The following is a 24,017-nucleotide window of genomic DNA, read 5'->3' on the forward strand; positions in this document are numbered from 1 at the left end:
CAGGCTGAGGGACAATGCCCAGCTCACCAACCCCTCTCTCTGCTGCCCCACAGAAATCCCGCTATGGCACCTATGCCATGCTGTTGCGGGCCAAGCTGAAGGCCGGCTCTGAGGACCTGGCAGCGTTTGAGTCCACCCTCTTTGACGCAGCGGGTGGGGAGGATGATGGCCTGAAAAAATCCCGCTCCAGCCCCTCACTCAACGCAGATCCCTCCAGCATGGCCACCAAGGTGAAGCGCAATGTCTCGGAGCGTGCTGGCCGCCAGCCCCCTGGCCACCCCCAGAAGTCCTAAGCGAGGGGCATCAGCCGCCTGTGCTGCAGCTCCGTTCTTGTCCTCCTGGCGCCAGGATGGAGGCCACGTGCCTGCCGAGACCCTGCATGAGTCCGTCTGTCTGCGGCACGAGCTGGGGGCAGTGACGGCCCTTCCCTGGCCGCCAGCACCAGCCAGGCAGGGCCACGGCCCCTCTGCCAGAGATGGTGGCAGAGCAGGATGGTTCCCCGTCCTTGCCCGCAGGAGCTGCCCACACCGCGCCATTGGCCCCATCAGACTCGTTCCTGCCCCTCCTTGTCCTGCGCTTGGCTGTGGGACCCAGTCCCCCTGCCCTGGGGAGGGGAACAACTGAAACCCACCCACTGGGCTCAGTTCTTCAGTGGTTTAAAAAAAAAAGACAAAAACACAGCAAAACAAAGCCAGCGGCCGCTTCTCCTCCAGCTCCGTCGTGCCATGGGGGGGGAGACAGGAGGGGGCCAGCCCTGGCCTGTCCCCTCTCCTGGGGCTGGTGGCCAGGGGAGCCAGGGCAATAGCACCGGGCCCCCTCCCTGCCACGCCAGCCACCTCTGCACTCTCCCTGCTTTCTTACAACTTTTGAACGGTTTTTTGTGATACAGTTTTGCACTTTTTAGTACCAGATCAAGCTGACCACCAGGGAGGGTTTTTTGGGGTTACTTTTGATGCTTTTTGGGAACTGTTTAAAAACACAAAACCACAAACCCAGCCATGTCCTGTAGGCACTGCAGTCTTGGGGGAGGAGGTTTTTAAACGAACTCAGGGGGAGACCCAGCCCCCGCCCCCCCGCAGCAAGCTGAGCATGGACTCCTGTGTGTGCTGCTGCCTGCTCCTCAGCCCCACTCCGGTACCAGCAACCCTCCAGAGACAGACACCTCTGCGGCCACCAGCACCAAAAAAGCAGCCTTGGGATGGCAGCACCCATTGCTGCACTTGCGGCTGTGGCACAGGGGGCTGATGTGCCCGTGCTTCATGAGCCCCCTGGCAGCCTGGACCAGCCCAGTTTGCACCACCTGCGTGCGAGCATCATTCCTGGGCTGTGTGGGGTAGCAGCATGCGAGTACTCCCACGGGGGAGGTGAACCCTGAAGACAGGGTTGGCCTGGGGGTCCCCACTGCCCTGTGGGGCTGACACAGGCCAGAGCCAGCTTTCCTTCCCCTGCTGCTGCTTCAATGCATGGCTGGGGCCTCAGAGGTGGCCAGCAAAGCCTGGTTTGCAGCGCTGTGAGGTCCTCATGCTGCAGCAGTGGTGGTGCAGCCCTTTCCTTGGCCATGGGCTCCCCCCTTGCTAAGGTGAGGGGTGGGCTGGGGCAGGACAGGAGGATGCTCGTCTGGAGCAAGGTGCCGGTGGTGGAGCGTGGCCGCAGGAGTGCCCAGGGAGGGGTCCGGGGACAGCAGAAGGGCTGCAGGTGGGGGCTGTCACACATGCTGTTCTCAGCCACCTGGGACCCAGCTGGTTTCAGCACTGACTTTGCGAATGTGTCAAACTTTTTATTCTGCTCTTTTGAGTCTATTGCAAAAAAAAAAAAAAAAAAAGAAGAAGAAAAAAAAAAAGAAAAACATTCCACCCTTGTCCCAGGCGGCTTGGGGGGAGAAGAACCTTTGTACAGCTTTGTCTCTCGATTACTGAAGTAAAACTTGCTCTTCACTTCTTGTGTGCACTGTGGTTTCTCCCCCGTGGTTGGGGACAGCCCCAGCATGGAGGGATGCTGAGGAGGGGCTGGCAGCTGCCTCCTTGCTGCCAGACTCCCAGACCAGGGCTGGAGAGAGGGAGGGCAAAGGCTTATAGAAACTGTGTCCCTTTATTCAGAAGAGGGACCATTAAATAAGAGCAGAGGGGGGCAGGAGCCGGCTGCGTCCCATCCTCCTGAGTCCAGGCAGCTGGGCCCCAAGTCCAGAAGGCACTTGCGTGGGCTGGGCAGGGAAAGGGGGCGATGCAGCCCCCCCCAGATGTGTGTGGGGGCTGCCAGCCCCTCAGTGCACCTGTGGCTGCTGGCTGTGGGGCAGCTCACCCCCCGGCCCCGGCTTGAGGGCCAGCGCGGGCGCCTGCTCCTCCTCCACCGACTCACTGCCGTAGGCACTGTCTTCCTTCAGCTCTGCAAAGCAAGTCCCGGGTGCTGTCAGTGATAGGGGGTCAGGGGAACAGCATGGACACCCCCCCACAGCCCCTTGCTCCGCGTACCTGTGCTTTGCAGCTTCTCCAGCGCCTCGGTTTTGTGGAGCATCCTCACGGCCTTGTGAAGCCCCATAGAGTCCAGCGCCTCCAGCAGCCCCCCCAGGCTGCCCCCCGCCAGCTGCAGAGAGAGGGCACTGAGCGGGGCCAGCGGCCGGACGGGAATGGGGGACAGGGGCAGGCGCTGACTGGCAGCCAGACGGGCCGGGCACTGACCTCGTAACTGCGCAGGAGGCTGACGCTGGGCGAGGGGGTGTCCTTGTACGTCTCCACCAGGCTGCAGAGCCCCAGGCGCTTGGCCAGCTCGATCCAGTCCGACCCGCTGCAGTCCTGGTTCAGCAGCTGCTCCAGCCCTTGCAGTTCCTCACTGTCCAGCGACAGGACCTTCCCTGCATGGGAGAGGTGCCTCCATCATGTGCTGCCCATCTCCGATGCCGGGAGGGTCCTGCCTTGCCCAGGCACAGCGCTTTTGGGGGGAGAGGAGCTGCTCACCTGGCTGGGGGGCGATGGGCAGCTCTGCCTCGGGGCCCTGCTGGGAGGCCTGCAGCAGGATCTCCCGCACCTGCAGACGGATGCACGGACATCAGCGTCCTCCAAAGCACTGGCCAACCCACCCTGCCTCCCCACGCCACGGCTCTCCTCAGGTCACAGAGAGGCAGAGACATCCTCACAGGAGCACCTCCTGGAGCTCTGCCCCATCCCTGCCGTGGCCCCTGCAGAAACACTCCCAGGGGGTTTGACCCCCCACACACACCTTCTGGCTCCGAGTCAGGTCCAGGGGCGTGTGGCAGCGGCACTGCCTGTGCCCTGCCTGCCCGTGCCCCTGTGCAGGGGGCTCAGGGTTGGTGCCACGCTCCATGGCCAGGGCTGGTTCCCCCAGCTCCATGGCTAGCTCCTGCTCCTCGGGGTCGGCGTCAGTGTCACTGCTGGCCTCCGACGAGGATGGGCTCACAGGCTCGTCGTTCTCGCACAGCACGTCTGCCCCTGTCAGGGAAGGGTGGACTGAGCCCCCAAAAGGGCGGGTCGGCCTGGGGTGCCAGGGTCCGCTCTGTGCCCGGGCACTCCCCAGCACTGGCAGCTGGGGCTGCGGGGAGGGAGGGCAGTGCCTTACCGGCTTTGAGGAGCAGTTTGGTGAGGGTGGGGGAGCCCAGGCCAGCAGCCAGGTGCAGGGGGGTGTTCCCAGCAAAGGTCCGGCTGTTGACATCTGCTCCCAGCTATGGAAAAAGGCGTGAGGCTGTGAGGATGGGCTGCCTGGGTGCTGCTCCCCTCCCTGCCCCTAGTAACCCCAAGACCACAGGGGACTCCCACCTCCCCCAGGGCCCTGGCGGAAGCCTGCACCCCATCCCACAGCCACCAACCCACCATCCCCCCCGTACCTTCTTCACCAGGTGGGTGGCCATGTTCAGGTTCTCCATCTCTACAGCCAGATGCAGCGGGGTCCTCCCGCCCTGCCTCTCCACCGCATTCACGTCTGCTCCCTTCCTGACCAGCAGGTCCAGGCAGGCCAAACTCTTTGCTTTCACGGCCAAGTGCACAGGCAGGAGGCCTGCAACAGGGGGAGTGGCTCAGCAGCCGTCTGCCCAAGCCCACGATGGCACCTCTGGGTTCCTGCCCATCGTCTCCCAGCCCCACTTACCATGGAAATTGGGCAGGCGGAGCAGGTAAGGGGCAGCTGAGCCCAGGTGGGCCAGTAGCGTCTTCAGCATCTCTTCATCACCAGCCTGGAGTGCCAGGTGCAGCAGGGAATTGCCGTAGCGGTCCAGCAAGGTGGGGTCGGCACGGGCTTGCAGCAGGAGCTGGACCACTTGGGGCTGCTTGGTGATGACTGCCAGATGCAGCGGCGTCTGCGAGACAGCAGCAACAACTCAGCAGCGCTCACAGGAGGAGCTAAGTCCTGCACCACTGTCCTTGCCAGCCAGCCCTGCGGCCTCCCTCCAGCAGAAGCAACAACAGAAGCCCCTGGGGTTGGGAAACCAGAGTGAGCTCCAGGTAAAGGAGAACCAGATGTCCTGGGAAACACATACCTGCTGCAGGTTGTTGGAGATATTGATGATCTGCTGGCTAGGGATGCTAACGACAACCTCGATCAGCTGCTTGATCACAGCCGTCTGCTCATGGATAATGGCAAGGTGCAAAGGCCTGTGGAGAGAGTGGGAATGGTCCCTGGCTCAACTCCACGCCTCTCTGGGTCCTCCCTGTCACCTCCCACCCCTCAGAGCCCTCATAATGGCTCTGACGGCCGACAAGGCTTCCTCACTTTTGCCCCCCAAACCCCTCATGCACTCACGTGTCCCCGTTCTCGTCCTGTGATGCAGCTAGGTGCCTCTGGACTGCCAGCAGCATGCGGGGGTCAGCGGTGACCGAGTAGTCGAGCAGGGCATGGGCATTGCGACGGGCCAGCATCCACAGCTGGGAAAGCTGGGCTGTGGGGAGAAGCAGGACGTCACGTCCATGAATGGCAGCCCCATTCACTCTCCTGCATCCCCCTGGGCACAGAGGAGAGCGGCACCCACCCCCTAAGATCCCCAACCTGTGCCCCCTCTCCTGAATGATGTCCCCCGGCCCTGGCTCCAGCTCAGCATACCATGCTTCTGCAGCTCCTTGCAGTATGTGCTCTCCGTAGGCACCTGCCTGTCGCTCCTGGCCCCCTCCGCCTCGGGGCCCTTCATCTGTACGCCCCCTTGGTAGCCCCCCACAGGGTGGGGGCCGGGTGAGTAGATGCTGTTGTAGGCCATCCCAGGGGAGTAGGGGAAGCTGAGGTTCCCGCCTGCGGAGCAAGGGGGAGGACGGGTGAAGCTGGAGGGGAGCGGGGAGCCCCCAGGGCCAGGCTGCAGCCACCCAAGCTGGGAGACGGAAGAGGTGTCCCCACTCACCTCCTCCAGAGCCGAAGCCCCCAGCCCCCCCGCCAGCACCCCCCATGTGTGAGCCTCCGCCAAAGTGCTGGGGAAACTGAGGCAGGACTTTCTTGCGCTTCCTCTCCACTTCTTCCTTATCTGCAGGGAGAGAGGGGCAGTGGGTGAGAGGCAGCCCTGGCGGCGGGGGGCACGCTGGCCTGCCTGGGGGGCACTCACCTTCCACCACGGGGTAGTAGGTGAACTGCTTGGAGTCGCTCACATCTCCCCCCCGCTTCCGCTTTAGCTGCAGGAAGACGGTGACAGGACGGTCGATCTTGGGCTTGTGGTAGGGGGGTGTGCGGAAGACGATGGCGTACTGTGGGCAGGACAGACAGACGTGGGGTCCCACTCCTCCCCGGAGCTGGGTACGAGGCTCCATCACCCCACAGGGCACCTGCTTGCCTCTGGCACGGTAGGTTGCCCCTCCACTTCCCCCATACCTGCTTGTGCACGTCGGTGGGGGAGAAGTCCCCAAAGGCCTGCCAGCCGTTCTCGTCATCCTCGTAGAAACGCACCTCAATGTCATCTGGGGAGAGAAGGGGCGCCTGGCACCGCCTGTCTCCCTGCCCCAGCCAGGCTCCAGGGACACAGACACCTGGCCACCCAGGGGCCCCAGATCTCTCCCGCCGCAGCCCCTCCGGAAGGTTTCAGCTGGAGGGAACAGCTTTTACCTTTCTGAACTTTATCGCACAGCAAGTAGACCTCATCCCCTCCCCGCACAGAGCCTGCTGTCTTATCCATCCTCGAGATCTTCAGGTTGGAAGCTCCCGGGGACTCTGCAGAGTGAGGAGGCATTGGAAGCTGCCATGGCAGACAGAGCATCCCTCACCTCCTTACCCCATTCTGCCCCATCCCTTCCCTTCCCTGGCCTGGCCCCACACTCACTGCTGTCGTGGATGGGGTCTGAGATGACAGGCTGGAGAGCCAGCGTGAAGTTCCCACTGCTGTCACGGAGGTAGGCAGTGAAGCGCAACCGCACAATGCTCAGGTCCATCACCTTCTTCAGCTCCTTTGCCTCCAGCTCGATCTCACGCAGCTCTGCTTCTAATGGGGCAGGGAGAGATACCATCAGGTTAGGCGAGGGGATGGGGCTCCAGGTCCCCCACCTGTCCCCTCCAGCCCCATGCTAACCCCAGCCCCCCAGCTGTCACCCCACAGTGGGTCTCTGCTCCTCCCCAGGGTGCAGAGTCCCACCAAGTCCCCAGGCTGCCCTCACCTGTCAGTAGATGGCTCCTGTTGCGCATCTTCTGCTGCTTCAGCTTTTCTTTCATGATCTCCATCATGTTCTTCTTGGTGACATGAAGCACACCCAGGTTGCTGAACCTGGAGGAAGAGAGGGATCCCACTGGGATCTGGGAGTGCCAGGGATGGGAGCAGATGGCCCAGGGGCCACACGGGCTCCCATGACCAGGAAGGAGCTGAGCAAAGCACAGAGTGGTGCTGCTCGGGCAGTGGGGGATCAATGTGCGTGGGGCATAAGAGGAGCAACCACACAGGACAGGAAAGGAGTCCAGAAAAGAGGTGGCTGAGGAACTCCGAGCTCCCACAGGTGCTAAGTCCAAAGGGAAGGACCAGGAGGGCTGGAGGCCAGAGGGATGCAAACGGCACTAGGCTGAGCCAGCAGCCAGGGCTGGATTTGTAATAGCAACTGCAGCAGTAAAGTGCAGGCAGCTCTGGCCCCTCCTGTCCCACTCCAGCAGAAGACTCAGGGAAAACACCCTCTTTTCCAAATGGAGCTGCTGGGCCAGCAGTGTCAGGGCACACAGGCACCCGAGCAGCGAGGAGCCTGCCTGCTCCTGCCTCAGCAGCTGCCTGGGCAGGGAGCTGCCTGCCAGCACTTACCAAATAACCCCGCGACTCAGGCTGGCTACAGAAGTCATCTGCAAAGCTGGGGAGCTGCAACCCCGAGGACAGAAGCCCAAATCAAGCTGCAAGTGCCAGACCCAGAGCTGGGCAAAATGCTTGGGATAGAGCTGTACCAATGACCTTGTCTAAACCCACTCCTGGCCCCATCCAGCAAACCCCGCTTCTGGATGCACTAACCCCCTTCTCCCCAGTCCATAAGCTGCAGCCAGCCCCGCCAGTTTCCCCCCGCATAGGCAAGAGGCCACCCCAGGTCCCCCCCCGCACATACTGAGCCGTCATGTCCTTGGGTCCCACGATCGCAACGCAGTTGCCGGCCTCGTTGCACTGCTTGCCCACCAGGCTGTGGGCATGCACACGGGGAGGGTCACTGTGGGTCACTAGGTCCACCTCAATCCGGGCCATCCCAGTGTAGTTGCAGATCTGTGGGGAGAAAGGAGATGGGAGTCAGGTACGATATCCTGGGAGCCTGCAGGACTCTGCAAACCTGTGCTATCCCTCCCCATGGCCACCACACCTCCTGCTGCAGCCCTCCCATCCCTCCAGCACCAGGAGATGCGCAGAGCTTAAAATACAGGTCACATCCTTCCTTCAAGGCACCCTCCCGGTGTCCGCGCACACCAGCCAAAGACGCTGCCCCGTCCCCTCTGCAAGGCAGCACTCACCTTGACAGTGGGATAGGTCTTGCGCCCCTTCTCGCTGGATGCTCCCGGCAGTCCCCCGTGCGAAGGGCCCTCGCAGCCATACCGAAACCGGAACCCCCGCTGCAGACACAAAGAGGGCATCAGCCAAAGGTGGCCCAAACGTGACACCATGAGAGCAGGGGGTGACAGCTACACCTGTCCTTACCTGCTTTGGCTGCTCAATGATGACAAGGTAGGGGCCTTCCACTGGAGAACAGAGAGGAGAGAAACAGAGGATAACCAAAGCACTGGTGAGTAACACCGGATAACCGAAGTGTGTGCTCCCAGTAAGGATGCTGGATGTACAGGGTTGGCGCTGAAGGTGAGGTGACCCCTGTCTGCCCCATGGGATTGCTCAGGGCCCCCAGCCCCTGTGCTATCAGAGCCCAGCCAGGAGCAGCACCCAGAGTGGCAGGGAGAGGACGGAAGGGTCAGAAGATGCTCTGGCACTCGGGGAGTGTGGAGCCCTGGGGTCACAGCCCAATCTCAGGTCCCTGGTAGGCTGAGCAGCAGGGCCAGACCAAACAGTCCCCTGGGTGGCACGGGGCAGGGATTCCCAGCCAGCCCACAGTGGGGCCAGTGGGGACACAGCCCGTGGTGCTGCTGGGAACTATGAGGTGTGAGTCAGCCTGCTGGGAAAACCCGCTGCAGCCGGGGACCCCCGGGAGGGCACAGCCAGAGGGGCCTTTACCTGTCTCCATCAGGGGCTCCTTCTGCTCCATCATGTGGGAGCCGAAATTGAAGTCATCGTAGTCAATTCCATCCAGGCACTGGGACACAGGAGGAAAGATGAGTGTGATGAATGTGTTGGGGCTGGAATCTCCAGCCACCCTGGGGGGCAGGCACAGTCCCCATCTCCCACCTGGGGTGGGCGGCAGTCTGGCACTGACCCCCTTGCTCACCTTGGGGGAGGGAACAGGCACAGATCCCCATCCCTCCCAGGGAAGCGGGCTGGGCAGGTGCGGACCGCTCATTGCCCACCCCCGGGACACCAGCAGACCCACTCTCCCCACCCCGGGGGCAGACGCAGACCCCCCCTTCTCCCACCCCAGTGGCACCTGCAGACCTCCCATTGCCCGCTCAGGGCGTGGGGCGCAGACCCCCATCTCCCACCCCGGGGGCACCCGCAGACCCCCATCTCCCACCCCACCCGTGGGTCAGGCACTGCCCCCAGCCCAGCCCCGGGGCCGGGACCAGGCAGAGACTCCCCTCCCGGGGCCGAGCCGAGCCGTGCCGCACTCACGGGCTGGAACTGCTCGTCCATGTCTGCGCGGGGCCGGCCGCCGGCCTGCGGGGAGAGCGCGGGGGTGAGCGGGGACCGGCGGCGGCAGGAAGGCACCGCCGCTCCGGAAAGTCCCTAGAAACCCCGCCGAGCCGGGAAATGACGGGACCGCGCGTCACCGCCCCGCCCCCCACCGCCGCGGCCCGGGGCTCGGCACGGCCCGGTACGGCACGGCCCGGGACGCGGCACGGCTCGGCTCGGCACGGCCCGGGACGCGGCACGGCTCGGAGCGGGGCACGGCTGCCCTTACGCCCGCCGGCAGCTCCCCCGGCCCGGCCCGGGGGCGGTGGGACGCGCCGTCTCCTCGCCGCCTGGGAGTTTTGGGCTTCGGGCTCCGGGCGGGCTGGAAATCCCGGCGGCTGCCCGCCCGCCTCCCCCGGCTGCTGGCGCTTTGGGCACTACCTGGCACCTCCGGAACGCCCGAAGGTCCCGAGTTTCCCGCCCCCGGGACCATGGAACCATGGAGGGTTTGCCCCCGCCGTCCCCAGCCGCCTGCCCCGCTTCGGGCACCAGTCCCCGTTGACCAGCCATCACATCCTTTCCTGACAAAACCTGCAGCGCAGCATGGCTGAAACCACCCGGACGTGTGCCATAAAACCTGGTGGCAGCCCCTGGGGCTTCCCAGGTCCGTACCCTGCATCATCTCACCTTGATGATGCACCTCCCGCACGGGGATGTCTCCTCCAAGCTCCCCTGAACCCAAACAGGAGCAGCTGCCCCAAAGTGCTGCCCCAAAGCCCTGTGTCTCCCCCCCGGCCAGGAGAAGCTCTCCAGGACTCTGCAGACCAAAGCAGGCGCATGGCACCCCCTTGCCAGGTACCCAAAGGGGTGCTTTCCTGCTCCCCTGCTGCCCAAATTTCCACTTACATAGCAGCCCCTGCATCCTTCCTGTGGGGGTGGCCTGAGAGAGGTGTTTGCCATCCGTGTTCCCATTCCCTCTTTCTCGCTAAGAAGCATCTGGTTTCAAAGCGGGAGCAGCAGCCCCAGAGCCCCCCGTGGGAGCATCTCCCACCGGCCTGGCACGCAGTGCCGCATGCTCCCCGCCAACCCCAGCAAGACACTGCCAGCAGCAGGGCCCCTTCCCAGCCACCCACAGCTCTCGCACCCTCCTACTCACCGGGGAGGAAGAGGCTGGTCTCAGCAACCTGTCCAGCCCCAGCATCACGGCGGGGACTGCTGGCTACCACAGCTGTGGGTCCCGCTGGGGTCAAGGTCTGCCTGACTGTGGGAAACCACCAGAGACTTCTAGCAAAGGGTCAGGATCAGAGCAGAGCCTCCGGGCACACTCTCTTGCTCCACATTTCTTCTCCTCACTAAGCAATGGAAAGAAAAAAAAAAAAAAGAAAAAAACCCACCTTATCTGACTCTGCGGTGCCCTCATACCATGAATTTCTGAATCAGTGGTTGCTGCAGGTCCCGCTCAGGGGATTTTGGGTGTGTGGGAGAAGAGGGGAAGGAAGGGGATTGTTCAACCCGTGTGTGACTCATATTCTTCAGAAGCAGAAAAAAGCCTTTTCAAGGAGATTTTCCAGCCACTCAAGTTCTCCAAAGGGGCTGCCCTGTAACCCCAGGCCCGAGGTTTTTCCCAGCTGGCCCGCTACCTGAGCCCAGCAGCCCCTGCCCAGCCTGCCTGTGGGATGCAGCCCGGGACATGGGGTCTGAGGGACCTGCAGGTGCAGTGGGGGGTGGAAGGAGGGTGAAGGTAGAGATCCAGCACTGCGAAGGAGGTGGGGCCTTCCTCCTGCCATGCTGCAGGGGCTTCCAAAAGCCTGGGAGCATGGACACGACCACTGCTGGCCTGTGGGAAGCAGCACATGCTGCCTGCTGTTGGGATCCCGCTAGACATCCTGCCGAACATCCTGCCTGGGCAGCCTCAGCCTGACACCATCAGCCAGCCACCTCATCTGCTGGCACAGATTTCCCAGAGAGGTGAAGGAGGGGACAAACATCCTTCCTCAGTGTGCTTCCTCACCTCAAATCCTACCTGCTGAGCCTGGCTGGGGGAGCCCAGGGCCAAAGATGCTGGAGAACAGACTGTGCCCCTTGAACAGAACAGCTCCCCTTCTCCAGTGCTATCAGCCCCATCACCTCTAGAGGGGTTTTCACAGCTCACTCATCGCTGCCCCGGACACTTGCAGTTGTTGCAGCAAACAGCATGACTAAGGAACGTCATGGGGTCACTCCTGCATCTCCCCAGCCTGCACAGCTCTGGCTCACTTGGGAGGTTGCTGGCCATCTGCCTGCACGTTTGCACAGTGTGCGTTAGAGGAAGCCCACCTTGCCCATTGAGCAGAGCCGAAGTGTCATTATCCACTTCCTTGTTCCTGGAAGAGCAACCTCAGGCAACCTCAGACCTGCTCTTGAGGTAAGTCCTGCCTCCTGTGCTGAGCAGCCATGCCCCAGGACCCTGGTTTTCCCCTGGGAGTGTAGCACAGTTGGTTTTTATCCCACACACATCCCAGAAGGGGACCCATCTCCCCTCCTGCCATCAGTAGCATCTCCTGCTCCGTGGTACCCAGCACATCTGGCCTGGACCCTGGGCTTGCACACACACTGCAGTCCCCCTTTGCTGGGCTAATTCCTATCTTCAGACCTTCCTAGGGCTCAGGAAGGACTCTCCAGGCATTGCTGGGAATGGGAAGCAGCCCAACTGCAACACACTGCCCGGAGCAGCACCAGCTCCCTGCCCCAGAGTGCAGCACTGCCATGGCACCCTTCCCAACTGGCGCAGCCCCCCATGCCAGCCAGACTGCTTCAATTAAGGGCCAGCCACTGGCACGTGGCACAAGTTAAAGCCATTCTTCTATAACTGCAGCTCCTTGAACGTGACCTAGTAATGCAGGTGCTATTTTCTTTCCTCCCGTGACAGCCAGCTCACTTGCAGAGCCAATGCCCTACAGGTGGGAAGACACTTCTGTCCATCTGTCTGCGGCGGGAGCGTTTAGCAGCCATGGGAAAGGGTGCTCCAGAAAGGCAGGAGGTGGCACGAGCGCAGCTCTGCTCTGAACTGCCCTGCTGTACAGCTGACACGTTCCAGCCACCCAGCTGGCTGCTCCTCTAACATACTATTCCCTGTGCATTGTGTTTCCCCTGGGGCCTGCTAATGCCTGCAAATGAGGGCCCTAAATACCTGACCTTGGTTTCTGCACAAATCCTGTGCTCTGCTCCATCCCAGGAGTCCCAACAGCTACTGGCAAGGATCTGGCAAGAGGCTGCTGAGTCCCTCTCACACAGCATTCACAGGGACTTTGTTTTGAGACCCTTCCTGGAAACCGAGTCCTTGACCTGCAAGCATGGCAGAGAGAAATCCCCTCTCCCTGAAAACTGTCCAAGCCTTCCCCTCCCTGACAGCCTGCCCTCAGGCACCAAAGCCATTTGTTATCTCTGCATAAAATGCCTTTACTCCCATCGTGGCTATCAAGTTGGTTTTGGCAAACCCCAGCCACCCACTGATCTTATGGTTCTCCTCTAGGGCCTGTAAATCAGCTGCTTTGCTGTTGTGTTATGAACCATCGGCTCCAGTTGTATATCTGCGGGCCCTCAGAAAACCCCTCTCAGCACCAGCCGGGTGTTTGCTGTCTCTCACTCTCCCTGGTTTCCACTCTGCCCGCGCTATCACTACTGTGTTGGCGTTCACAGCTTCTTTTGGGGTAGAGCTAGCTGAGTCTGCGGGTGCAGATCTCTTCCCCTCGGGGCAGGCAGCAAGCCAGCCCTGCTCACTGCGCAGGCAGGGATCAGCGTGCAGAGGGAGAGCCATGGGACAGGGCAGTATTCACCAGCAACGCAGAAACAGGAAAATAAGCAGCTTCCCCACTGGCAGGGAAACGGGTGTCAGCACCAGCACTGGGACTTGCTTTCTCCTCCCCACGCCAAGACAGCAGATCTCTCTCCAGCCTGTATCTTCCCAACATCTCTCCCAGCTAGCCCCAGAGCCGGCCAAGAGGCAGCCAAAGCCTGGTGTGGCAGCCATGGCGAGCGGGAGGCCAGGAGCTGCCGAGGGCTAGCCGCTGCAGACCCTCAGCAGGGATGGGCAGCTCTGGCACTGAAACTTTAAACCTCTCGACCAGTTCAGCGCCCTTTCCACTGGGAATCAGAACACGTGTGCACCCATCACCCCAGTGTGCACATCCCGAGAGCTGAGGAGCCCAGCCCAGGCAGAGCGCGGGAGGCTGCTGTGCACGGGGGGCAGCCAGGCTGAGCAGCGAGGCTCAGCATCTCCCCGGCGCATCCCCCCCGGGCCGGGGCCGGGCACACGGATGCTTTCGGCCGAGCTGCTCTCTCCACTGATGGAAGAGCCCTGCCCCGCAGGCTCAGCCTCACCCCGGGCAGCGGCCCCCACCCCGGGCTGCCCCCCTGCCTGGCAGCCTGCCCGGCCCGCACCGCCCCGGCCGCTTACCTTCAGCCCCAGCCCCAGCGCGGCCGCCTCGCCCCGGCCGCGGCCCCGGGAAAGTCCCGGCACGGCTCCGCCTCCCGGGGCTTCCCGGGCCCGGCTCCGCCCCGGCGGGGAGAGCGGCAGGGGGGGGCCGGGGGACCCCCCGACGGGATGGGACGTGCTTGTCCAGGCTGCTGCATCCCGGGTGAAAGCGCTTGTCTCCCACCAGCCTGACACCCGGGAGAAGGACCCCGGCCCCAAAGCCGGTCGCTGCCCCAGTCCAGCACAGTGGGGAAGGATGGTCTGCCTTGGCCTTGGTTGATTTTCACTTTTATTATTGTAAATTCACTGTTCTCTCTTTATATATTTTTTAAACATATATTAGATATAAAAGTCAGAAATGCTTCTCTTCGAACTACATATACTGGTGGATTTATAGGCCGATTTTGAAAAGGTGGGCAAATTAGTAAGCCCAACCTGATCAATGTGCACAGCAGCAGCAAATGCCCCTCTTCAGGGACAATGGAAAATTTATATATATATACGTGTATATATATATATGTAGATCTATAGATACACACACATACATACACGCACATACACACTCATTCATCCCTCTCTACACTCACCCTCAGCACCCCCAGATCCCCGCCTGTGCGATGCCAGGCTGGGACTCAGCCCGAGGAGGCTGGGGCTGAGCAGGACAGGCTCTCACCAGGCAGGCGCTGGGGAAGGCACAGGAGGACGGATTTGGGAGTCCCAGCAGAACAGGGCGTGCGCTTCCTCTGTTCCTACAGACAGCGCTTCCCCTTTCTGTGCCTGTCCTCCCCGGGTGGGAGGGCTGGCAGCTGAGGCGTGCAGGCTCCCCAGCAGGACAGTTTAGGCTGGCAGTGCTATGGAGGGGAAATCTGCCGCTCTGCAGACACTGTGCTTGCAGGACATCTCCGGTGTGACGGTAAATGCGGAGACCCGTTTCCTAACCTAGGCGACTGCCAGGGAGCAACAGGAATGCCGTGGCCCAGGAGGTGAAACCTGCCTCAGCAATTCTCCTCCAAGCTCAACAAATGTGGGAAAGTCATCAACTGGAGGCACGGAAGGCCCTGAGCAGCGAGAGCCCTGGCTGGGAGGGCCAGCAGGGTCCCACCAGGGCTGCTGGTGTCATCCTGCAGCAGCGTAAGGCACTACCCCCATGCAGGCAGGGAAAGACCCCCGCTGCCATCCTCACTGGAGGTGCAGAGAGACCGGCACTGCCATCACCTGCCGAGGAAGGTAAAAGGCACTCTGGGTTTTTGGCTCCTCTGACAGTCAGAGTGCCGGCTGGAAGGCTTGCCCTGCCTAAGTCTGCCCCCATGGCTGCGGAGGAGGGAGGAACAGCCATCCTCCCTCCCCAGCGCACCAGGTCTTCGTGGTGAGGGGAGGGTGAGCCCCCTGCGCCCCCACATCCCTCACAGAAGGGGGCCTCTGTATGATTGCCTACAACAGTCCCTGACTCGGACGGGGCAACCCCAGAGGCTCAGGGGCAGATCCCAGCTCTGCCGATACCAGCACCGGGCTGGCATCCCTGCAGCCCAGCCGTGACCCCAAACCCTGTGGGCAGGGAGGGGGCAGCTCCTACAGGGGACACTGGCTGCTGGAGGAGCCCTGGCCACAGCTCCCACTAGAAGGAGATGGCACCGCACGCCCACGTGTGCATGCACACACACACCCAGAGGCAGCCAGGATCTTGGAGACATTCAGGACAGGGGAGTCACCAGCAGAGCCCAATTTGGTGGTCCCTGCCGTGAGCCTTGAGTCCACCCCCCGTGAGGGTCAGGCCATGGCCAGGCCCTCCACACGGCTGTGGATGTGGGCCGTGCTGGACACGCCACTTTCGCCTTTGTAACTTTTGGGGGCCCGGCTGGCTTTCAGCAGGACCAGGAAGGTGTCTGTGGAGATGGCCCCAAACTCAAAGGTGAAGGTGCCATAGAAGACCAGGACATTGATGATGAACATCCACTCGCACAGGGCGGCCACATGCTGCAGCACGAAGCTCTCCTGGATGAAGAACACACCGCCTGAGGGCATCCCTGTCAAGGAAAGCACAGCTGGACCCCAACCACCCCATGGAGGACCACATCCCACTGCCACTGCTGCGTGAGCAGCCCCCTCTGCAGGAAACACACGACCACCCTTAAGACCAAGAAACTCCACATGCTTCCTCCAGTACTGGGAGGGCCCCAGCATGGGTGAGGCGGTGGCACACGTGCCCAAACCAGCCTCAGTAAATCATGGGACCGATGCCAGGCGGGGATTTTCTGAAGAGGCTGGGGCAGGGGAAACTCAGGCTGCAGTTCTCAGGGCAAGCTGGGTGCCTGGCTGCCTCACCCTCCCCACAGCCCTCACCTCTTCCTCAAAGCAGGCTAACACTCCTCATCCTCCTGTGGGATGCAGTCAAAGTCAATAAAACTCATCAGTCCTCCATCCTCTCAGTAAGGGGGTTTGGGCTGCTGTGTCCCAGCACCCCCTGTCCCTCTGTGCTGCCGGCTGGCTGACCCCGGAGAGGGGTCCTGCTCCCTCTCCTCCAGGTCCTACCACTGCCAGAGCTTCTTTATGCTTCTCTCATCCCCACTGGGGATCTCCAAGGAAGCACGCTGCCAGAGCCACCATGGGTAAAGGGAGAAGGCAGGTACATCCCCCAGCCCCCCGGGTGAAGTCTCCAGCAGTACCTGCCTTCTGCCAGCAAGACCAAGATCTGGGAGAGCTGGAGAGGCAGGGACCTGACCTGTGCAAGGCAGAGCCCTCTGCTCACTCCCCCCATCCCACCGGGAGAGGTCCCAGCCCTTTCGCCACACTGTCCCCACCACAGCTCGCTGCTTTCCCACTTCCAGTCCCCAGTGCTTACAGAGCAGCATGGCCACGGCAGACAGGCACCAGTCCTGTCTTCCTTATCCTCACATGCCCTGCCTGTCCCTCCCAGCTGGCACAGCCTTGTGGCACTCCTGCCCTTCCCAGCTCCCTGCCTGCTTCCTGCCCGCCTGCCTGCTGCAGTGACAGAGCAGGACCCTCCAGCACCCCCCCAGGCTCCTCCCATGCTGCTCGCCCCAGCCAGACCCCAGCCGGCCTCTTTGGACCTGTGGACACCGCAAGCTTTCTCCCCTTCCTGCCCAATAACCACCACCTTGTTTCCCAATTTATCCCTAACCTCAGTCCCAAATAAGCCCCTGGCTCTCCAGCCACACACTCAGGACCATTCTTCCAACCCTGCTCTGCCTGCTGCCGTGCCCTTCCTTCCTGGCACGGTGTTTGCAGACCCCAGGGTGCTCACCCTTGTCCCACAGGCAGGTCGACTGGCAGGTGCTGGTGAGCCCTGGCTGGCAGAGGCACTGCCACGCACCCGCCTGGCAGCCACACAGAGCACTTTTGTGCTCAGCTTCGGTCATATAGGTAACTCAGATGGACTTTGCATTGCCGAGGGCTCAACATACCTTTGTCTCATTAAAAAAACCCCAAACAATTAACCAGCCCTTCCACTCTACAAAGTGTGGGGCTGGAGCCTGCAGTGGTGGCTGGGCTGGGCTGCAGCAGCTAGGGCAGGGCTGGTTCAGGGCACCCCAGCGCACTGAGAGATGCCCACCAGTATCCCTGCCCCACGCAGCCCCTGCCTGCCCAGCATGGCCCTGATACTGCTGCTCCCCCAGCCCACTCCTGCAGTGAGCTGCCCGGCCTCAGCTCCCTGCCCAGCCCCTCTCCTGGCACCGTGCCATGTTGCCAGACCAAAGGATGGAGGACACGGGGTGCGTACTCCCTGGGAGGTCCATCCTTTGCCAGCCCATCCTGAACCTCCCCCCCGCACCCTTCAGAAGGATACTGAAGACAAGAGTGATGAAGGCCACGGTGGTGAGGATGCTACGTAAGTGGCCGGTCCAGTACTGCCCACGGGTTTTGGCCATACGGTAGGTTAGGACGGACTGCAGTAGCAGGAACAGCATGCTGGTGGGAAAGGCCACCCCCGCCCCAATGTAGTGCAGCACCTTGGCGTGATCCACCTGCAGAGGAGAGACCGTTGGCACCCTGGGACACTGCCCCAGCACGGCTCTGCTCCAGCGGCGTGGGTTCATGCCCATGCAGGGGGGTAGGCAGTGCCAGGAGTGGGTCCAGGCAGCTCGCCCCATGCCGAACTCCCGGCTAAGGAGCAGTTCTGGACTCACCAGCTGCTGCTGGGATCCCAAAGTGCTTCTGTTTCCTTCATCCATGGGGTCGTAGCTCCTGAGCCCCTTTGGCTAACAGCCCTGCTATGCCCAAGGCCACGGGGCAGGGGCTGCCCTCTGCTCCTGAGCATTATTGGGGCTACTCGCTCCCCTTCCTGGGGGTCACAGCCCTGCCTTCAGCAGAGCTGCTGAGCCACGGCTGGGGCACAAGTGGGAGTGGGGCCAGCAAAGCTTCTCCCGGGGGGCGGTGCCAGCAGCAGCCTCCTGCCAAGCAGAAGGGACTGGCTGCTGCAGACAGAGGGCAGGCAGCTGCCGGGAGCCTGGTGCCTGGCAGCGCAGGCATGGGGTGAGCGCTGCCGGCTGCCGCCAAGCCCTGGACCGCTCCGGACCCTGCAAGTGCAGGCTCTGCCCAGACACGTTTCCTGGCATTGCCCCCCGAGCAGCAAACATCCACAGAGCGATGCTGGGCAGCGGGAGCACTGGCAGCTTGGCTGGGTCTCCTCTGCCTGGATGGCGCATCTGTGCCTGCAGAGGGTCAGGCGCCCATGGAGGGGACAGACCGTGCAGGGGGTTTCAGACAAGAGTTAAACCGGCAGCTTAATCTGGACCCTAAACTATGAGTGCACAAGCAAAGAGGAGTCCCAACGTGTGGGGAACAGTAGCACTGGGCAGAGGTGAAGGAATGCACAGAGATGGGGGTTGAAACAAAACCACCATCCCAAATCCTACACTGCCGAGCGCTGCCACTGCCCTGCTCCGGCCAAGGCCCCCTCCCGTCTCCCCTGACCCCAGGGACCCCCCGAGGAAATGCTTTACCTGGAAATTGCCGACCATGATGAGGCCGGCGGCGCAGACCCAGCCGGTGGCCAGCCCCAGGGTGTTGAGGAGGGACGGCCCGAGGCGCTCCAGGAGGTGGGCGTAGCGCAGCAGCCCCACCAGGATGACTGCGGGAGGGAGACACAGCCCCATCGCACGCCGCCGCCTGCACACCCTCCCACCCGTCCCTGCCCTGCCAGCCGGAGGGTGAGCTCCGCAGGGCACCCCGCTCCCAGCCCCGTTTCCCCAGCAGTGGGCACTTACCCATGAAGGAGCCCAGGCTGCAGATGAGGCTGAAGAAGCAGCTCTCAGGAGGCAAGGTGCCACACTTGCTGTGGGGACAAAGCAAGGCCCAGGGAGCCCTCAGCTGGGGGTCACTGGTGTGCAGTCCTTGCCCCCCAACCTAGGACACGCTCCTGGTTTGCCCCAGGGGGCTCTCAGAGCAGCTCTGACCCCCGGCTGGCCCTGTGCTCCCACCCCACAGCTGCTCACCTGACGAGGGGGATGTGGTCCAGCGTGCAGCAGGAGCCGGGGCCATCCACGCCACACGACTGGTTGTAAGTCCTGCAGGGAAGAAAAGGATGGGCTGGAAGAGCCACCGCAGTGCCCAGGACCCTCCTGCCCCTGCCCACAGCCCCTGCAAGGGCAGCCGAGCTGCCACCCAGAGAACGCAGCCTCACCCTGGGGATGTGCCCGCACCCTGGGGCCAAGCTCATCCAGGGAATGACCCACTGCCCGACAGGGTCCCCTGGGAGCATCATGCCCTGGGTTTCCACAGCCTGTCCCCTGCCTGCTGGTTCTGCTGCCCACCCCGAGTCCCTGCCTGTGAGGAAGAGGCCACAGCAGGGCAGGGGGCTGCACACACCCACTGGGTGCATGGACCGGGGTGCTGGGCTCGGGGGGGGATTCTCACAGCCTTGAGTCCTGAGCAGGAGTGGGAGCACCCACGTGCCAGCCCTGGCACACACAGCCCTGGGGTGGGAGCACAGGTGGGGCTGGGCGCGCAGCCACCAACATCTCTGGGCTTGCACAGGATGGGCAGGAACACCGAGCTGAGCGGGAAACGGCCTCCACGGCCACGGCACCCCAGGGCAGTGCCACCCTGCTGGGGCGGGGAGGGCGGGCACCGTCTCCAGTGGGGGCTGGGAGCTGCCTGAGGGGACACACAACAGGAGCAAGCCCCCAGGCTGCCCTGAGGAGCCCAGCACAGCAGCAAGGCATCCCCCCGGGGGCCCCTTAGTAGCCCCCAGCACTGGCGGGCTGGGGCAGAGCTTTGCTGCCTGCAGCCACCAGAGCCGTGGAAGTACCTCCGGCAGCCACAGACCCTGCGAGCCCGGGGAACCCAGAGCTCTTATCAGCCCCAGACACCCTCCTGTACCACAGCTGCCGCCTGCAACTGTAACTGAATTCCACCCCCCGCAGGGGTATGTGCCACCTCACCCTCCTGGCTCTCCCAGGAGCTAGCACACAATTGCAGCGAGTTTTTGGGCGCCCCTTTGCTGCAGCATCACCCAGGCACCCGGCACCTCTGCCTGGCATGGCTGAGCAGGGCCCCTTCCTCACCCTGCAGGCAGGGAGCCCACAGCGCTGTGCCCCAAAGGGCCCCCTCAGACACCCCTAGCCCCATGCAGGGACAGGAGCCGTGGGGGGGCCAGCGCCGCCCTGTCCCTGGCCAACACGGACCATCAGCAGCCTCCAGCTGCTCAGCAAGCGCATGGTTAAAAGGGCCTTTTTGGAAAGGACTGGGCTGGGCTCTGGTATTTTTTCAGTCTCCTCATTTACTGGTGGCTTTGTTTTCAACTGCGAAACCCCGGCAAGGCGTGGAGCCCCATGGCCTCCTCAAGGGTTGCTCTTGGGGCCGTGTTTGGTTTGGGAGGGTTTTTTTTTATTATTATTTTGTTTAAAGCGAGCAGCCCGAGGCCGGGAAGCATTATTCATCATTAAGGGCTGGCTGTGTGGCGGAGACAACCCGACACACACATTCTTCCCAGGGCAGAATCAGCCATCAGGCAGGAAATGGCAGTGGGTTTTTTTTTCCCCCCCTTCTCCTTCAAACACTCCAGCAAGAATTAAACTAACATGGAATTTTCTGGGCAGATTTTTAAGAAGACACAAGAAGCCAAAAACCCTGCAGAAGTTGCCAAGAGAGCAAACAGGGTTGTTTTTTTCCCAGCCCTTGCCTCTCCCACATCTCGTCCCCCATCCCGGGGTGCTGCAGGCAGCTCAGCCCGTGGGGTGGCTGGGTGCTGCAGGGCCGTCCTGTCCCCCTGGCACTGCCAGATTTAGCCTCAAGCAAGCAAGCTTCAACCTTTTCCATGGAGACACACGGCCCTCTGTAATTCCCTGACCATTTATTTTCATACTTTCTCCATGCTGTGTTTTTTCAATGGCCTCCTTCTCCCCGCCTGGTTTGCAGCAGGGCTGGACCATTCACCGGAGCAGCCGTAACCGCAGGCGAGCCTGGGCGGGGGAGGGTGGGTGGCTTTCGATAGCCCTGCTCGGCCTTGGCATCCTCACCGCTTTGCAAACACAGGGCCCGAGCCTGCCAGCAGCAAATCACCAAGCAGCTCTGCTCCCAAAAGCTACTCGTGGGCCAGACAGGAGACACATGTCCTGGGGCGACTGCACCCTATCACTGCCACCACCATCACTGCTGGGGGAGAAGGTGGCTCTGTGCCCAACTTGATGCTCCCACCTCTCCTGCCATCTCAGCCCCCTCCCCGGGCCAGCCTGGCCACTGACTCCCCCTTTCAGCACCATCATGGTGCAGGGGGACCTCAGCTTCCCAGTGGTCCGGCACAGCATGGCACGGTTTAAGTGAGACAGGTCTGGAGGGGGACCCAGCACTACCGGGGTCTCTAACCAAGCCAGTCGATGGCGATGAGCCCCCACCATCCCCCCCCAGGCCTTACCAGTTGTGAACCGGGCAGATGTGGTTGTTGGAGAGCGCCATGGCGTACCTGGGGGAGAGACAACAACAGGGATTACTGCAGCCACCTGCCTTCCTGCATCCCCGCTCCCGGTCGGCACACAGGGACCAGCCACGGGAGCGGGGGGTACAAGCCCTCGCTGCCTGCCAGGGGCCAGCACCTGCCCTGGGGTACCTCTTGGCTTTACAAAGCAGGAAAAAGAAAAGCAAGTGCGTGAGCCCAGCCCAGGCCCCGGGGAGCTCCCACTGCTGGAACCAGGTCCCCCTGCATGGTACCCCCATCCTCACCAAGAGCCACCTCTTGCTCCAGTTCTGTGCGGCTGCTCCTGCAAGGGGGGGCTCCTCCCCATCGTGCTGCCGTGCTCCTTGGGCTCTGGGGGGCTGCTCTGCAGCAGAGCCCCCTACCCTGATATCGGGGCTCTCCACCAGCCTACAGCCATGCAGGGTGTCACCCGATGGCCACTGAGCTCTGTCGTGCTCCCCCCGGCCCCTGGCTGGCCAGCACCCGGAGCTAAAAGAAGTCTGGAAAAGTAGCTGGTGTGTTGGCAGGGCATTTTCAGCAATGAGCTCCATCGAGCATTTCACTGAGGAATCACCCCTGCACCTCGGTCAGCGTAACAAGGGGTTCATGACATGCATCCTGCTCAGCTCCAGGGGGGTCTTGGCCCCGTGGCACCCCCAGCCTGCGAGGAGCCCTCCTGCCCAGCAGCCGCAGCAGCGGGCAGCCCCACACTGTTCAAATCACTGCTGCCAGCGGCCATAAACAACTCAGGTTAAAAATAGGCCCCAACACCGGTAAGAAAACACCTCTCCCGCCTGAGCTGGCCACGTAACAGCCAGGCTGCAAAAAGGATGATCCCAGCACAGAGGTGCCGGGGCAAAGAGCAGGACAGCTGGACGGAACCAATGGGCAGTGCTGCCCACCCCAAGGGCTGCCCACCAAAAGCATCGCCCCCCCGCAGACCCCTCACCCAGCCACTTCCCAGCACAGGTCTCCCCCAGGCACCCAGACCCCATCCCAGCCCTCCTGAGAGGGGGGGGAATAAGCCGAGAGAGGCACAAACAGCACCGCCCTCCCCCAGTGAGATGTGCCCCCACCCACCCAGTCCCCCCTTCAAGGCTCTGCATCCCAGGCATGGCCCGTGGGGCCCATGCAACCACCCAGCCTCACCCTGCCGCTGGGCTGAAGAGGCACACTGTCCCCTGGGGCAGCTGCAGGACATGTTTGGGGCCAGAAAAAGGGCCCGAGACCCCCCCCTCCCAGGGCGCTGTGGCTGTGAGGACCACAAGCAGCACCTCCCACCCACCCATGCTGTTCCAGGCTAGAGGAGCATCTGCCCCTCAGGGTCTCCCAGGGGAGATGGTTGGGGCTTCACGAGTTGTCCAGGGGAATAACTTGGAGCACGAGTTCCCTGCACCAGGGTCGGCATTCAGCTTTGTTGTGAAGGGGGACAGAGGGAAAGCTCACAGAGGGACCTGTGTGGTATGGGATACATTTGCTCCATCCCACACCTCAGACAGTCCCATCATCTATGCTGGGGCTCCCTGTACGTTTGGAAAAGTCCCTCATCCAGTGCCCACCACCCCTGCAGCAGTGGCACAGGGGACTGATGGGCTGGGGCAGGACAGCCCTACGTGACCAGCAGAGATCCCAGGGACAAGGCCTGGGAAAGGGACCGGCAGGGTGGGCTAGAGCTGCTCACCCAGGTGACACAGCCTCTTCTCCCCCAGCACAAGGGACAAATGTCCCCTGGCCCTCACATCCATCCCACCTGGGGCCAGGATGGGTGCCCATGTGCTGCTTACAGCCACGGTGCTACAGGACCTGGGCTGGTGGCATCACTCCCAAGGGCATTCCCGTGCTGCCTAAGCATCGGCCGTGCTCACGCCCGGACAGGGGCACACAACCCCACAGGGTGTCGGGGGTGCGAGGCCAGGGAGGCACACGCCAGCGCCGCAGCAGGGGACGCAGTGACCACACAGGGTGGTTGTGGGGTGATGGGGAGGTGTGGGAGCGACTGAGCATGCAGAACCACCCCAACATGACGCAGGCCCAGTTGTACCCTGCAACCCCCCCGCGCTGCAGCATCCCGCAGCATTCTCCAGCCCCCCTGCCCCACAGCGTCCCGTCCCGCAGCCCGGGTAACCCCGGGCCCGCTGCCGGAGGTGCGGCTCCGGTCCGTCCCGCGGCACTCACACGATCCACATGCCGGTGATGGTGAAGGCAGGCAGCGTGACGGGCAGGATCCCCCAGGCCGGCATCCTGGGGCCGGGCATGCCCCGCCGGGCTACGGGCGAGCGGGGCCGCCGGGGGAGCCTCCCCCCTGCCTCCTGCTGCCGGGCCGCCGCCGGGCCGCACTCCCCATGGGCGGCCGGGATGGGGCCGGGGCCGGGGGGTCGGGCGGGAGGAGCGAGGTCCGGCCGTGCGGAGCCGAGCCGAGCCGTGCCGGGACAGCCCAGCCCGGCCCCACCCCGCGGGCAGCGCGTCCCGCTCGGCGGGCAGGGCCCGCCCCGTCCGGCGGGGAGCGGGGA

General features: G+C 62.7%; 3 protein-coding genes across 12 annotated transcripts in view; 1 reads left to right on the forward strand and 2 right to left on the reverse strand.

The window, feature by feature from the left end:
• Positions 1 to 1,846, forward strand: part of PSD (pleckstrin and Sec7 domain containing) — a 48,943-nt gene extending 47,097 nt beyond the window's left edge. For all 8 annotated transcript variants that reach the window (XM_054831463.1, XM_054831466.1, XM_054831467.1 and 5 more), the window contains one exon: positions 54 to 1,846. In XM_054831463.1, the coding sequence (XP_054687438.1) occupies positions 54 to 293 (240 nt within the window). In that variant the 3' untranslated portion in view covers positions 294 to 1,846. The remainder of the gene's footprint in view (positions 1 to 53) is intronic.
• On the reverse strand, positions 1,764 to 13,649 carry NFKB2 (nuclear factor kappa B subunit 2). Of its 3 annotated transcripts, none has more exons than XM_054831469.1 (24): positions 13,578 to 13,649; positions 10,299 to 10,494; positions 9,143 to 9,187; positions 8,591 to 8,669; positions 8,066 to 8,106; positions 7,882 to 7,980; positions 7,488 to 7,639; positions 6,570 to 6,676; positions 6,239 to 6,397; positions 6,025 to 6,129; positions 5,794 to 5,879; positions 5,531 to 5,669; positions 5,333 to 5,452; positions 5,044 to 5,226; positions 4,747 to 4,882; positions 4,484 to 4,598; positions 4,096 to 4,303; positions 3,836 to 4,005; positions 3,571 to 3,673; positions 3,214 to 3,443; positions 2,952 to 3,021; positions 2,676 to 2,848; positions 2,469 to 2,580; positions 1,764 to 2,382 (listed from the first exon to the last, which is right to left on the reverse strand). In XM_054831469.1, exons 2-24 carry the CDS (start codon positions 10,341 to 10,343, stop codon positions 2,261 to 2,263), a joined length of 2,799 nt encoding a protein of 932 aa, XP_054687444.1. In that variant the 5' UTR covers positions 10,344 to 10,494; positions 13,578 to 13,649; the 3' UTR covers positions 1,764 to 2,260. The 3 variants fall into 3 exon arrangements, with proteins under 3 accessions (XP_054687444.1, XP_054687443.1, XP_054687445.1); XM_054831468.1 differs by having other exon boundaries at positions 9,143 to 9,256; XM_054831470.1 differs by lacking the exon at positions 9,143 to 9,187.
• A 223-nt stretch (positions 13,650 to 13,872) lies between these two features.
• TMEM150A (transmembrane protein 150A) lies at positions 13,873 to 23,976 on the reverse strand. Its single transcript, XM_054831495.1, has 7 exons — positions 23,683 to 23,976; positions 21,469 to 21,516; positions 19,049 to 19,120; positions 18,821 to 18,888; positions 18,557 to 18,684; positions 17,401 to 17,578; positions 13,873 to 15,607 (listed from the first exon to the last, which is right to left on the reverse strand). Exons 1-7 carry the CDS (start codon positions 23,760 to 23,762, stop codon positions 15,363 to 15,365), a joined length of 819 nt encoding a protein of 272 aa, XP_054687470.1. The 5' UTR covers positions 23,763 to 23,976; the 3' UTR covers positions 13,873 to 15,362.
• Positions 23,977 to 24,017: the final 41 nt, after the last annotated feature.

This window comes from Grus americana, chromosome 7 (genome assembly GCF_028858705.1).
Source record: "Grus americana isolate bGruAme1 chromosome 7, bGruAme1.mat, whole genome shotgun sequence".
Lineage (NCBI taxonomy): Eukaryota > Metazoa > Chordata > Aves > Gruiformes > Gruidae > Grus > Grus americana.

Coding starts and splice junctions, on each gene's coding strand:
- NFKB2 (XM_054831468.1), bottom strand. CDS start 10,343: ATGCTGGGGCTGGACAGGTTGCTGAGACCAGCCTCTTCCTCCCCG. Junction 6,677..7,487: donor CCCAAGGACATGACGGCTCA/GTATGTGCGGGG, acceptor CTCTTCCTCCAG/GTTCAGCAACCTGGGTGTGC. Junction 2,383..2,468: donor GGAGAAGCTGCAAAGCACAG/GTACGCGGAGCA, acceptor CTTGCTTTGCAG/AGCTGAAGGAAGACAGTGCC.
- TMEM150A (XM_054831495.1), bottom strand. CDS start 23,762: ATGCCCGGCCCCAGGATGCCGGCCTGGGGGATCCTGCCCGTCACGCTG. Junction 19,121..21,468: donor ATCTGCCCGGTTCACAACTG/GTAAGGCCTGGG, acceptor TCTTCCCTGCAG/GACTTACAACCAGTCGTGTG. Junction 17,579..18,556: donor TCATGGTCGGCAATTTCCAG/GTAAAGCATTTC, acceptor TCTCCTCTGCAG/GTGGATCACGCCAAGGTGCT.